This window comes from Xiphophorus maculatus, chromosome 20 (genome assembly GCF_002775205.1).
Source record: "Xiphophorus maculatus strain JP 163 A chromosome 20, X_maculatus-5.0-male, whole genome shotgun sequence".
NCBI lineage: Eukaryota > Metazoa > Chordata > Actinopteri > Cyprinodontiformes > Poeciliidae > Xiphophorus > Xiphophorus maculatus.
The window spans coordinates 31,395,452-31,411,343 of NC_036462.1; the positions used below are offsets into that span (position 1 = coordinate 31,395,452).

Here is a 15,892-nt window from a genome sequence, read left to right on the forward strand (position 1 = left end):
TTTTGCAAGCTCTAATGGCCTTTATTTGACAGTTGTTGTCATACAATAAATCGGGTTGGGAGAGAAGGGGAAGACATGCGGCAGAGGTGGTTGGGCTGTGACTAGAACCTGTGATGGCCGCATTGGCGCCCATACATGGTTGTATGACTAAAGCATGTCAATACTTGGTAACAAACATTGATTTGTGACTGGAACACATTTGGTCCAACAAGCTCATGAAGAGTGGAGAAGCTTAAGAGCTGAGAGATAGTGACATTTTTCAAAACGTTTTGAAGAAATGCATATCTGCAATTGTACAATGTTGTCTATGTTTCAATTGCTTCTTTGGCAGTGAATTAAAATACTGCTTTTCATTACAGTGATGTTTCTACTCTAACCCTAACGCTTTCTGCACGGTGAGCAGTAGCCGTACAGAAAGTGGAATATCAAACCACACCATCGCATTAGTGCTTCACCTAAAACTGCTGTTTGGCTTGCAGAGTGGTGCAGGCTATGCAGCGGCATCCAGAATAGCAATTACTCACTAAATGTCAGGTGTGTGTGCACCGGGGAAAAAAGTGCCGGGGTAGCTGCTGCAGGTGCGTGTAACCAGATGTGAGCTGTGTAGCCTCAAACAAAGATTTGAGGGTTTTCAGAAGTGATCAGGGCTTTTGCAATTTGTGCTCCTTAACTTTGAAATGGTTTTACCTTGTCGAGACTTTTAACTCTTCGCTCAAGACTCGTTTTCATTGCTTGGCATTTGAATCAAACAGAGTTTGGGTTTCTTTTATAATGACAGTTAATGGAGTTACTATGTAGTTTTTTTAAATTCATACTTTTGAAACAAGTTCTTGTTGTTATCTTGCTTTAGTTTATTTATTTGTGCAGTACTTTGGTCAACGCCTGTTGTTTTTAATCTGTTACAAAAATAAATTGACATCGACATGCGTAACAAGGACCAGACGTGCCTTTGGTTTTTGCAATTTTTGTGTGAGAGATGGTGGTGACGATAACTGGCGTTTGTCCTGCAATCTGTAGGTCACCAGGTCAAATCCCGATCTAAGTCTAACGCAGCATTATGTACAGTGTTTCATGCACAGATGTTTTATAAGAGTTAAATGTTTTACAAACATAGATACCCACACATCTCAATCCCCATGCCCCACCTCGGAGACCAATTCTCCCTACTGGTCTTTACCAGTACTCATTTCATACTGGTAAAGACCAGTATGAAATGGAATAAAGCCTTAATGTCACAGGAAGGGTAACGTGTGTATAAAAATAGAAAAATATGCAAGCAGAGTTTACAGTCCACTGGCATGACATATTCAGTCAAGCAATAAATAAATGTAAGAATGCTCCTTCCAAAAAATATCTGGAGTTATGCACATTCCCTTATACTATGGAGGAGAGAGAGCACTTTTTTATGGTCAGCTGCTTATAAAGTTACACAGTGAAAAAAAAAATTAACAACCATATTTTGGTTTATTTCGATTGTCATATGAGGGGAAAAAAAGGGTATTCATTTTTCAAAGTTATGTTTTCACTATGTTATTCATACTGTTTTAAATGTCACAGTCCAAAAACGAAATATTTAATTCAAAAGCTAAATATTTGGTCTACTAAATATTTAGCTTGCAAAAATAAATAAATAAATACAAAAATAGGAAGCTTAATATTTAGTTTGAAAACGAAATATTTAGCTACAATGTAAATATTTCAAATTGTTCACCAAATAGTTTTATTTATTGTTGAATAATTAGCAAGCTCAATATTTAGCTTGCTAGATATTTAGCTAACTATTAGCTCGCTAGCTAACTATTTAGCTCGCTAGCTAAATATTTAGCTCGCTAGCTAAATATTAAGCTAATATGCAAATTAGTTTGCCAATAGAAGTGGACTATCAAAAACGCGGGGTTTTGTGGACCTCTGTTTAAACTCCTGCTGCTGGTGAGACTGAATTCAATCTTTCATTGCTCATGTAATGTTGTTGTTTTTTTTATTACCATTAGTTGTTTTCCTCCAACATGCCCGCCATGTTAGCTGAAAGGAGGACGGTCTGTTTCAACATGTATACAGACATTTACTCATGGAAACAGCTGTGGCGCCAACATCTGCCTCTGCAGTCGATCTTCCAGAACACTTCCGGTCTATGTTTGATTCACTGTAAAGTTGTTTTAGTGAGTGGCTATCAAAATTTCAAATTCATTCTGTATGAGAAAATTATTTATATGAAAATGAATCATATTGTTTGAGAAAAAAAAAAAGCAATAATTTCAAGTCAATTTCAGCGAAGAGTAAAATAGCGAATGCGGGTTTTCATGAGGAATTTGGTGTGCACTAATTAGCTTGAACTTCTTCTGATTCTTTTACACCAAAATATCCAAATGAAGCCCTGCTGGATACATTGGTGTGGTTCAATCAATAAATCAGTCAAGTTTATTTGAGTGACACATTTCGGCGGCAAGGCGGTTCAGGGTGCTTTACATAATAAAAACACTAAATCATGAATTTATAAAGAAAACAGTCAATAACTGAACAAACGTTAGATCTTGTCGAGTGCCATCACCGAGATGTACACATCAATAATGTTGGTCAATCTTTCATTTATTATGATTCAAAAGCGACTCTAAACAGGTGGGGGCTTAGTCTAGATGTAAAAGAACTCAGTGTTTCGGCTGTTTTGCAGTTTCCTGGAAGTTTATTGTGGCGCATAGAAGCTGAATGCATGTGCTATAGTATAAAACTGCTCAGTTCGCCTCTGCTTGTACGGGAGTGCAGCTGAATCGGGTCGTTCAGGCGGAAACTTTGTCCACCTGTTGAACAGGTGCACGTGCCGTAACCTACAGCCGGCTCGGCGTGCGCGCGCGCTTCCCGCTGAGCAGCGAGGGGAGCTGAGAGCCGCTGAACGTGTCGGCGCAGCGCTAAGCCGGCGGACCCGCAAGGGTTAAACGGCTCTCTGGTGCGCTGGGCGGCGGGGTTGGAGGATGGTTGCGGCACCTAGCTCGCCAAACACCTGCGCACCAAAATCGGCCAAGTTCCTCCAGAACCGCTGCCGCCTGCCACCGCAGCACAGCAGACAATGTCGGAGCGGAGCGGGACGAGCGGACTGGACCTCGCTCCGACTCACTCCCGCTGAGCCCGAGAGGAAGCTGGAGAGGTGGGGAGGGGGTGGATAGGGTAGGTGGGTGTGTTTCTGCTCGCGTGGAAGCCGCCTTCATGGACGGACAGCGGATCCTGGCCGAGATGGAGAATCCGACGGAGAACCCAAGCAAGGCGGCGGAGTACCTACAGGAGCTGAATAACATCATCGAGACCCAGCAGGTTCTGCTGGAGAAGCAGAGGATCCGGATTGAGGAGCTGGAGCTCCAGGTGACAGATCTGTGCAAGGAAAACGCCTGTCTGAAGGATCAGCACCGGAGGCACCTGACCACCTGCGGACTCGCTCAGGGGAACCCCGGCACGCTGGGGGGCATCGAGGAGAACGTCGTGCAGGAAAAGTAAGTTGTGTGCCGTGTGGTCCTGGCGAGCAGGGCGCTGTCAAAGTACTGACTCCATCCTTTGTGTCGTGTGGCTGTAGAGCACTAATTGTGTGCAGCATTTAGGTACTTTTTTTTTTTTTGTACTTTTTTTTTGCTCAGCTGCTCATTTGTGCCTTTCGCGCACTGTGAGGGATTATTCCAGCCGATGGAAGCTGGAGCCATGGATTGCGTAATGGTCGCAGAGCACAGCGTCAAACGGTGGGAGCGCAAAGTGCACCAGATCACTGTTCCCCTCACTATGACCTTGTTTCTTTCACGGTAGCGGGAAGAGAGAACTCGGCAAGTTTCTATTGCTGCCATGTCACAAAAAAAATAAATAAATAAATAAAATAAATAAAAATCCAGCTACTTTAGTTGTGTCATGGGGTGAGGTGTTGGGTCAGTCAGACAGCATCCGGAAAGAATCTGCTGACTCTGATCATTCTGACACAGGGATGCTAACTTTCCTGACCAGCAGTCATTTAGCTCCACAGAGAAAGAGGCCTGGCAAGAAGTATTTCATTTGATTCAGATGTGTTGGAGAAAGGATGCATCTAAAAGTTGCAGGACAGCTGCTCTGGGCTTTGGCATCCAGTCATACATTCTAGACTTCACTTTGATGAAAATGTTCAAAGCAAAACATTTTCTGAAAGTGGTTAATTTTTAGATCAGAGAATCTCCCTCTTCCCCCTGCTGAATAGTTTAAAAATGGTAAGAAGCAGTTTGCTTCCAAAACTACACTGTAAGGTCATATGTTGAGGAATTTAGACAGAAATAGTAGTGAGCAATGTATACGCCACAATCAGCAAAAGTGTTTTTAAATAATATGCTAACGGGTGTGTGCCACTTTATAACACACACTGTACTTTTGGATTAAAATCCAAACGTACATAAAAACATAATAATAACTTTAAAGTACTCTGTCTAGATAAGGATAAGGTAAAATTAGCTTAAAAGCTAATGTGAGCTGAAATGCTACCAATAGAACATGGGGTTTCACAAGCTAGTTGATTCACATAGACTACTTCTCCTTTCAGTGTGTTAAATTTAGCTTCATATCACATTTTATTAAAATCTAAGAATACATAATATTAACTTTAAAGTGCTCGGTGTAGTGTGGTAACAGCAGTGGATAAGGGAAAATTAAACTAATGCTAGCTAAAAGGCTGTCAATAGAACAGAGGGTTTTCACAAGCTAGTTGATTAACATTGAGTATTCCGTTCACTGTGTTAAATTTAGCTTCATATCACATTTTATTCAAATCCAAAAATACATAATAACTTTAACAGCAATGGATAGGGTAAAATTAGCTTAAAAGCTAATGCTAGATAAAATGCTGTCAATAGAACGTGGATTTTCTCATTAGTTGATTAACATTGACTATTCCAATCAGCGTGTTAAATTTAGCTTTATATCAAAGTTAGCCACAATGATTATTTTAGCTAAAATGATGATGTCAGCCCTCAGGCCATCACTAGCATGTTGACAGCCAGGTCATTCAGGGTCTCTGATTAAGAAAAATAAAGATTATTATTATTATTATTATTTTTCATTCCTGATGCAGAACTGGGTATAACCTATGAAAAGTCTCAAAGGGGGGAATCATCAATGTTGGTCAGAAACGACAAAAAATATCTATGCTCCTGAAAAACATTACAGGATAACAACAAACCTGACTACAGCCATGATGGTGATGTTATGAAATAAACAATATGACAACATTGTTGACATTTTCCAAGTTGCTCATGCCTGTCCTATCAGCACTCTCCATCCTCTCCTGCCTCTCTGAAAGCAAAAGTGTAGCAAATGAGTTGCAGTTCACCAATTCCAGCGCTACCTCTGACATTACCAGCAGCGATGCAGCTGCTGCTTAAAATTCAGCCCTCCAAAAATGTCGCTTTCTTCAAGAAAGTGAATGCGCAGCAGTAAGCTGTTTGTGCTCAGTTTTTACCAGGCTATTTTAGAGTGTGACATCATTATCATATGTGCCGGCTCATCGTTTGTTGGGTCTAAAAATAAATGGAGGCAATAGAGGGATGGGAACGTGAGGCCCTGAGCACCTGCGGGGTAAAAATTGTGTCCGAATCCTCCTGGATTGTTGCAGATGGTGTCACGGGTTGTGTTTGTGACTGTTGGTCGTCCAATGAGTCAGTTCAATCAAATGGTTTTCAGAGTTTATTTTCTGCAGAAGAGATTGAGACGCACTCATCGACTCCTAGCCACCGTTTTCTGTGCTCTCTGCTCCCTGGGCAGAATAGCGCCACTCAGGGTTGGCAGCACGTTGGAGTAGCTCTACTTTCATTGAGATTTTCTTTTTCAAACTTTCATTTTCGCCTTTCTGGAGGAAAATTTGCTTTATTTTGGACAACGGTTCCCTCTTGTTTTGGATACTGTTGGACAGATTTTTTATTTTTTTTTGGGGGGGGGATATATTTTTCATGATTTGCTTTTGCTCTTTATTAGGATGCGTAACCATAGTAACAGGGCGGTACGAGGAAGCAGCTGATTAACATTTGAAAAGCTTGAAATAATACCACAACGGAAGCCAGAAATCATGGAGAAGTTGAAAAGGAGGCGTCATGGATGCAGAGCCGGAGCAAAGAGGAGAGAGAGAGAAGGAGGAAGTTCAAAGCATCTCTTCCATCCATCGTAATGGGCAACGTGAAGGCGTTGGCTAACAAGATGGATGAACTTGAAGCGCTGACAGGAACTCACTGGAATACATTTTAATGTGTCTTACTGACACAGGATTACATCCCCGACTCCAACGTCTCCATGGCAGTCTCCCTGACTATAAACCCTTTGCTCTTCAGAACTCTGCCCGCTCCGCCATGACGGGCGTCAAAACAACCAGCGCCTTCGAAGAATGTCAAAAAACAGACATCTGTAACCTAATATCGCTTCTATTTAGTTGATTTCACTTTAAAAATAGTCATATGATGCTGTGCTGTAGGCTGCACAAACAGATGAGGATAGAAACCAAACCTGTCATTTTATTGTACAAGTTTCAATGAGGAAAGATACGATGGTGATGGATATCAGCCATCAACCACACAGACCGTCAGATATGGTTGTAATCGTGACTATGCAGTGACAGTTTTTACAAGTTAAGAAGATTAACGTTCATATACTTTACAAATAAGTATGATTAGAAATATATCAAACTTTGCATTATGGTGCAAAGTACGCGTTAAACCATTAGTAACCATGGAGAAAATGCTCCATCATCATGTAGCCTAGCATGTATGGAAAAAACTGGTTAGCATCTCATCTTTTGTACATTTTTAAGGCTGCCCTGGTGTAAGGGGAAATGTCGTTTATGACATGGTGACATAAATAATGAGGTGTGAGTTCGGGCAAAGTTGGTAATTTGATCAACACACCAGGAAGTAGGAGGTATGCTTTGGTTTCTAAGCTAGCTAGTCCCAACTTTTGTAAATACTGCTGTCTATGAGCCCAAACCAAGTGTGTTACGTTCACAGACAAACTAGCTTCATTCAAACAATTAGAAGCCATGAATAAAATAACTTGGAAAAACAATTTCAGTCCCTCTGTTCAATTCTCCTGCCCCTCTCGTCCACCGTCAGTCAACAAATTTTCATTTTGGGCTAAATCAAAGATCTGAATAAAAACAAAGGGCCCTTTGTGCTAGTATGTGTTATAAAACCCATTAAACTGTCAAAATATCTTTAAATAGCTGTTTGTTTCAGCATTCAACAAGTGTTTCTTAAAATTAAATAATTTATTCAAACATCTTTTCACTCTGATCAGTCCATCCAGGATTTCATGATGGTTCTTGTGTTTTTTTTGTAATCAAAATCAGGGATTTTGTGGAACTAATTTAGAAAGATTTGTAAGGAATTTTTGTTTGAGCCAATGTATGACGTTAAATGTGGCCTTTAGTTAATTGCCGTATCAGTCACAGACTATAACTTGACATCAAAGAAGGCTGAGGCAGAACCAATGCTTTTGACCAAAACAAAGAGTCATACACTGAGGAGCAGCGATCAGAGGAACAACAGAGAAAAACAGAAAAATGAGAAATTAACTACAGAAACAAACTAATGCTTGAAACGTAACATCTCACAGTTCCATTTCCTGTTTCAAATAAAACTCTTAGTTCAAGTCAATAAATTCTGAATATAAATAGCTCAGTTAACTGATTTTCCTAACTTAGTTTTGTAATCTGTGTGAACTAATAATTCACTTATTTCCTATGAAATGTGTTACTGTTCTGAAATTGAGACATTTTACGACACTCCTCCCCCCTCGATGAACAGCTGTTCATTACTAGAAAACGTTTCTAATCAATTTCTAGAGCACACATCATCAGAGATTTTATATGTGTAATCTGATAAAAGCATAACAAGCACAGAACTGTAGGGAAGCCAATGATATTCCCATCAATATCTAAAAATGTTCTCAAAAGGATATAACGCTGGAATTGTCTGTGTAGAAATGCATTTCTAGCACGTCTGTACTTTTGCCGTTTTTGATTTAGCTCACCACTGATTTCTCCTCTGCTTGTGATTGCAGCATTTAGCCTCCACTGTACAGAACTGTACGCATTGATAAGCTCTTTCTCTTTTTGGCTCTGCTAGTTTGAGAGCAGATAATATTTTCCCTCTGAAATTTTATCAGGTGCATAAATAAAGTCGATCTATCGGCGAGCAGAATCCATTCCTCTCCGGGACTTGTGCACAGACCTGACTGCTGCTCGTCTGTTATCGTGGTGGATCATAATGGGATGCCTCGGAGGTGTAATTTGCTCCCGCTTGCCTCGTCAGTTTGGGCAGAAGTTGTGTGCCGATTTACATATAGGTTACAACAGTATGATGGATGGACTTAAAATGTGCCTGCTGGATTTACTGAAATCTCTGTTTTCCCTCCAGCCCTTTTTCCCCATTAAATGCACATTCAGAACTCAGACATTTTTCACACACACACACACACACCCCACGCACGCACACAGTGATAGAAAATAAATCCCACGTTTCATTGGTTCAACTCCTAGCTAAGACATTAAGCTGCTGTTGAACTGGTCATCTTATCTGTTAATGTTGGTATATCCTTAACATTGCCGTTTAGACTGCTATTGTGCTGTGCTGCTGTTTTGAATAGTGTGTGTGTAAGGGGGATGAAATGCGTAAGATATATTGCATCTCTATCTTGTCTAAGTTTTTGCTTCACAATCTGAGAATGAGAGTTTAATGCCGGACACAGTCCCAACAGTAAACTAGTCAAATCATTTTTATCTGAACTTTACAGAAAGTAAGTAGAGCTGCCATCAGTTGAAGCTACTTTGAGCATTTGGCATGCCGAGTTCAGTGAATTGTTAAGAGTGCAGACTGAGAGTCCACATGTTGTAATAAAACTGGATTAATGTTATCGGATCTTTGCAAGTAAATTTAAGAGGGGGGGTATTGCGCAAAATGTTTTTTCTTTTTTTAAGATTTACATCATGTTATAATGTTATTCCCCCATCAAAAACATGCAGTGTTGCTTTGATTCTTTCATGCATGTTTGTGATTATCTGGATTTGGTTTCCTTCACAGTTGAAATGTACATAATATTGTTACACATAATGGACAAGGAGAAAGTAGCTGGAGAATATAATGAAATCCAGGCAGTGCACTGTAGGCAGGAGGTGACGACTGGTACTGCATATTTCATTATCGCTGGTTTACATTGTCAGAGGTTAATGACGTAATAATTCAATTTGCTTTGACAGCTTGTTTCCTCACCAGCAATAAAAGGACGAGGAGAACAACGATGTCCTCCTGACTGGGAATTAAAACTGGATCCATCTACATTGGAAAGGTTTTGTTTTCTATCACCCTAACGTGTTAAAATGAGCCTTTCATAAATGTTGGTGAGGGCCATAATCAAGAATTGTTTTAAGATTTTTTTTGTCTTAAATCCTGAAGATGTTAAAAAAAAAACACTATGAAAATATTACAGATTTCCAATATTCCAAATGTTGGGGTTATTTACACAGCTTTGCTTGAGGCCAAAAGTGTCCTTGTATCTTCAGTGGTAGTTCGACGTGTTGACAGCAAAGCCGGCACGCTCCGTTTCATTTCCCATCACATAAAAACCTGCACAGCTGTAAGATTTTCCACTGAGCTTAAAGTAAGTTCCTTTGGGTTGTCTAAAGGCTGTACTGTACGTTTTTCATGCCGAGTTTAAAAATATCTTCTTTCAGCCTCTGCACTCTAGAATTTTTACATTTAGTAAACTGAACTGCATTAGTTGTCAAGTTCTCCTTAAATTTGCCTCCCTGTTTGAAAAGGGATGGACACATCTCCACAGTTTTTTTTTTAAACAACAAGCAGTTATCTTTATTTATCTCCCATTTGTTCATCTTTGTGTCAGAAATGTTTCTTTTAGTCTGTTTTGAAGCAGGTAAAAACCATTAAATAACCCCATAAGTAGAAAAATAAGCAAATATTACCAACCTGTACTATTTGAGTTTACATGAATTATTTTTACTCGGACTGCAAAGAAATTAATACTAATCAAACCACTGTGAATCAACCCACAAAAGTGCTCAAATGAAGTCAAATGAACAAAATAATTAACTTAAGTCCATTAACTTTAACATTTCAAATGAATTAATATGCACATTTGAAATGTTTGCTTATTGATATTGATCATGAATAATTTTATTTTACAAAAATAAATACTTTAAAGTTACTATTATCATGTGGTTGAGTTGTGAACCCAAACTGAGAGAGGTAGAGACAGCTTGTAGATGAAGAAAGTTTTAATGAAAAACGAAATGGCAAAAACCACAGAGAACACAGGGAGCCAGAGTCGAACAAAAACCGAACAAATGTAGCAGAATATCTGAATCTAAGAAACTAAACTACAGGTATAAGAAATAACTAGACACAAGAAATAAACATAGTAAACTAGAATAGCTAATGAAGGACTGAACTAAAGTAAAACAGATATGACTGATCTTGTTTATTCCCTAATATAGAATAAACAAACTGAAAAACAACCCAGGACTTAACAATTATTTTACCTAGTTTCAATTATTTAGAGTTTAATCAATAAATAGTTTAACTGTTAACTTCATCAAATCCATCAGTTAAAAATTACAATGCAAAAAAAGAAAAAAAGTTACAACCATCAAATAGCAGATAGGCTAATAAGCTTTAATTTGCATGAGTGTAAGGTCGTGTTGCTGCTGTTTATCCTGCTGTTTGGGAGGAACGCTGAGTCACTGCTAGGTTGCATCACGACAGCCTCCTTGAACATGATCCTCTGCAAACTAATTAGGCAGAATGTTGACCTGAACAATATGAAAATGCCTTCAAGATCCTTCTTATCTCTGAATCTGCTCAAAGTTTACCAGCCGGTGTCAGTCCATGTTCTGGTATGATCAACGAAGCGTCGCCTGGGGAAAGGCATTTATAGACTTTCTAAAAATTCCTCCGTCAGATGCTAAGAAGCAACTGTCAGAAGAACGCTTGTTTTCATCATTTAAGGATTTGCAATTTGCGCTTTCTAAAATAGTGACAAAAGCCTCGATTCTGTCAAACATCTGCAGCTTCATCCGCTTCTGTTTGTCACTTCCGCCGTGCTGTTTTTACCCAGCTGCGCCTTTATCTCCCCCAAAAACCTGGATTGCAGAGCTCTTTCCCAGCTCCTTTGTAGGTGAAGAGATTCTCATTATCCGGATAATGAGAGCCGTGTACCGGGCGATAAGCTACTGACAAATAAAACGTTACTTTAAAAAAAAAAAAAAAATTATGGCTACCAAATCGCTGTGACTCATCTCCATCACTGTTGCTCAGCTGCAACCATGCTGAGATTGGTTTGGGCGGGATACGACGGGTCAGTACTTTTCCTGCTGTGTAAAGGGTGCCATTTACTTTCTGTTGATTCATTCTTAGCTGAACCTGATGCATAACCCAACGGTGAAACTTAACTTCATGTAATTTAGTTGTGTCCTAAATTAGGCAGGACTCAGGATGGGATTCTCAGGATGAGGAGACTGAGTGAAATAAACATGCCATAGAACAAAATATTAAATATGATCTGGCAGATTTTTTTTTCCCAAACAGAAAAACAGCTATTATGGACAATTAATACGAGTGCCTAAATAAGAATGTCATCCCAGTTATTATTTCTGATTACCTAATATTCTGTGTACGTACTAATGCAGTTATATAAATTTACATACACACATTTTACTTTATTTCTGTTAATTTTGATGATTCTGTTTTGCAGCTACAAAGTCCTTTCTTTATTTGTTATTTGTACTTTAAAGTGATGCGATACTTGGTGGTGGTACCAAGTATCGCATCGTAGTGATGCGATACTTGGTACCACCTGAATTTCCAGAATTTTTCCTGAAAAATTCAGAAAAAATGATTCCTGAAAAACGCAAAAAAAAAAAGCTGTAATATAACAAATCCTGCGCTTCTCTTAAAATGCACAGAGCAGCTCCAAAGCTTTCCTTATTTGCCACGCTTAGTGGTTCTTAGGATTATAAATTGCAGCAGGATTGTGCAACAGGAGTGTTTTTGGTTTCATTTTCTTGGCCGGCTGCCACTGCAGAACCGCTTGTGTTCATAATCCATCATCAGCCGGATTGAGGAAGGATATGAAGGACCACCGAGGCACGTCACCGGAACCTCTGCTAACGTCAGGACGAAGGGCCGGGACGTCTACTTCCTGGAATCTTTGACATCTGCTCACAGATGTGCTGCCCGGGCTGTTGAAGCGTTCGTTGTTCTGTGTTGGGCTTTTAATCCGCGCAGGACGGAGCGGCTGCTGTGATCAGCCTGAACCGCGATGAACTTATAAGCACAGGATACTGGCCTAGATTTAGGCCCTTGCTGTCTAAGGGAGGGGATTATGGTGGCACCAAGGTTATGGTTATATAACGCTTCAGCTATGTTGATATCAAACCAAATCCTGCTAAAAAGGACGTTTACTGTTGAATGCTACAATGATTTCCAGCCAGTTAAGAAAGCAAAGCACATGAAAGAGCTGTAAATTCATGAACTTTAAACGCTGATTTTATTACATTTCAGCCTTAAGACATAATATAAGCAGAATTTAATAGTAACTAGTTTACTCAGTTACATTTACTTGAGTAAGTAAAATGTACTTTTAGGAGTATTTTTACTACGCTGTACTTTTTACTCACTTGAGTAATTTTATTATGAAATGTCTCTGCTCTTACTTCTGGATTCTCTCCTCACTGAATAAAAATAATGTTTTAACCAAAAATTCACCAGACACACACACACACACAGCTGCAGTTTTTGTTAAAGTTTTTTTGTTTTTTTTAATTATCTGGAAAAATGTTTCTTTTGCCTAATTTTGTTTTGCAATTGTGATATTTATGTAAATTATTTTCACTTTGATCTTTAAAATACCTAAATTTCTGCATAATTTTCTATTTTGGTTTTGTCTGATGATGTATTTTTTAAATATTCTCTTAATATTCATCATCTCAAATGATACTTATACTGTTTTTGTCCAGTAACGTTTTTGTGCTCCCTGTGTCAGTCACTTTATCCTGTCGTCTGCTGATGCTTGTTTATTGCTGTTTTTATGTTTTTGGGGTTTTTTTTAAGCTGCGTGTTTGTGGGGCCAAATAAAATGCTTCCCAGGTCCATATTTTGCCCAGAGGTTATAGAGGTCAGCCTGTGCGGTTGCAGCTACAATCATGTCATTTTGGGCAGCAAAAGAACAAACAAATATTTTTTAATTTACTTCCTGCAGAATTGTAAAGCTTGGGGAAAAAAAGAGACTTGGATTTGGCTAGCGGCATAAATGTCAAACTGTCAAATAAATCCGGCTTGGAAAATATTTGGAAAATAAATGGTTTCGGTGTCCAAACGGATATTTTTTTCTTTCCTTTTTTATTCCTTTATCATGATCAGATTTTAATGCCTGTGGTCAAACAGTTTAAGGTGTTAACACCTTAAACTGTTTAAGGTGTCATACATTCCTGCAGCAGTACACTGCTGCAGGAGGATATCCTGATTTGACCCCAATCCAATACTTGATAAAACCCCTCACCAGCAGCTGTTGGCTACATCTGGCTTTCCTGAAGAAAATCAGTAAACAGATTATGAAGAACGCCATGAGCCCTTGTTGCTGCGGCATCAAGAGACGTGGCAGCTACATCTGATGCAAGATATTCCACTGAAAAGGATAAATTACCGTACATTTAATTGTAGATCTTTGGTATGTAGTAGTGTTTGGATCTTAGTTAGTTTTATAGTTTTGGTTTCATTATCATTTAGTGTGCGTTTCTTATTTTGGTTAGATCACCTTGTTCCTGTTTTTCATTAGTTCAGTCCTTTCTTAGTGATTCTAGTTTATTACGTTAATTTCTTGTGTCCAGTTATTTTTAGTTACTCTACTTGTATTATGTTAGCTTTACTGTTAGGTTCATCTCCTTGCCCCCTGTGCCACTTGCTCTCTGTCCCCTCACACCTGCAACCAATTAGCTAATCAGCCCAGTTCCTTTGTTCCACCATTCAACATCCCAGTAGTTGAGCACCTCTTTCTCAGTCACTTCTTGCTGGATCCTCCTGTCACTTCCCTGTCTTCTCCTCATGTCTCCCTGCTGGTTTCTTCCCCATGGAAATCTTTTATTTTTTTATTTTTTGGTTTGTGTGTCTGCCTTGGCTTCCTGTGATTTTTGTATGCTTGTTTTGTAAAACTCAAGTCATCTTTGGTGTCCGGGAGTTTCCTCTCTTTGCCCGTCATTTCGTGTGCCACACAAACTAAAGCTGAGGTCATACTGGCATGTCAGAAAGGTTTTTGTGTCTTATCTTTGTTGATCTGCCTCTGGAGGATAAGCAGTGGTGCACAACAGAGCGGGTGAGCTGTTCCCAAAGCCTTTCTGCAACACCAGTTCCAAGACACTGTGCTCTAAGGAGCGATTAGATCCAAGAATCTTTGACTTTATCTCACTGATGAGCAGCTTTTCCTCCATAAACAATTACATCTTATGCTAAACAACTGACGCAAATGAAAGATTTTCCGCTCTTCCAGCCGATAACAAACAGAAATGGATGGTTTTGTATAAAGCACCATTGGTTAGTTGTATCCTGTCAGTGTAAACCACTGCTTTACTGTGGCTTTATCTGATCAAAACCAATTTAAAAAATTGTCATCTTTGAAAAGAAACTTATCTTGCGAGTCTCAGATCTGGAACTCCTCAGTCTGCCTGTGGTTCACACGACGCAGGGTCTATGACCAGTGTCTCCCTCACATTTTATTCAACATTACCGAGACGAAAGAACTCAATATTAATAATAATACTCCAAGACGTAACATCCGTCCACATTCATCCAACCACCAGACCAGCTCAAAACTCACTCCGTCGCCCTAACATCTTCTTCTGCCTTGTTCAGATGCTGCCGCCAGTCGAGCAGTCCTGTCCACTCCTTTATTATTTTGTGTAAAACAAACTGAATTCATTTTTAAGACTGTGTCCTGTCTTGATTTAGCATGTGGGTCAGAAGACTTCCTGTAAGCACAACACATACAAACATACAAAGGTAAAGAGAGCGAACATAGATGAGTGTTTACAATTCAAGGGATCAAAATGTAATGGAAGGGAAGAGACTGGCTGATTACAGAAATAAGACATTCACTGGAGTCTCACATGAGGAACTGCTTTTGTCCTTAGTAGAGGCTTTCTAGTTTTTGTCCTCTGTTTTACCACATGAAGGAATTACGGTGACGTTTTTCTGACCATTGATAGGAGCATCGTAGTTTTAAAACCATTGCAGTCTTACTTGTGCTGTGAACAGCCTGGCAAAATATATGACATATTATCATGCCGACATGTCTCAGGAATTGCCTTACACTGTGTGCGTTTGTTACTGACTTATTTGAAACTTCTTTATAGTTACTAATACACCCCAGGATATTTGTAGCACTACAAACTGGTCCAAAAAATTATCGAAAATGTCCTGTTTTCTTTATATATATATATTTATATATATATATATATATATATATATATATATATATATATATATATATATATATATATATATATATATATATGGAAAAAGTTAAGAGACCACTTGATGATCAGTTTATGTGATTTTATTTTTTTATAGGTATATGTTTGTGTAAAATGAACATTGTTATTTTATTCTATGAACTACTAACAACATGTCTCTGAAATTCCAAGCAAAAATTTAGTATTTACTTGCAGAAAATCAAAATAACGAAAAGGATGCAGTGCTTTCAAATCTCAAATAATGCAAAAGAAACAAGTTCATGTTCATTTAGAAACAACAATACTAATGTTTTCACCCATGAAGAGTTCAGAAATTGATATTTGGTGGAAAATCCAGGGGGTTTTCAATGGGGTTCAGTGCAGAGGGCTCTTAATTTT

At 38.9% G+C, this 15,892-nt stretch overlaps 1 protein-coding gene across 4 annotated transcripts in view; it reads left to right on the top strand.

The window, feature by feature from the left end:
* The first annotated feature begins 2,853 nt into the window (after window positions 1–2,853).
* LOC102228922 (IQ motif and SEC7 domain-containing protein 1-like) overlaps window positions 2,854–15,892 on the top strand; it is an 80,998-nt gene continuing 67,959 nt past the window's right edge. For 2 of the 4 annotated variants that reach the window (XM_023325097.1, XM_023325102.1), the window contains exon 1: window positions 2,854–3,479. In XM_023325097.1, coding sequence (XP_023180865.1) covers window positions 3,199–3,479 — 281 coding nt within the window. In that variant the 5' untranslated portion in view covers window positions 2,854–3,198. The remainder of the gene's footprint in view (window positions 3,480–15,892) is intronic. The other 2 variants (XM_023325100.1, XM_023325101.1) reach the window with 1 other exon arrangement.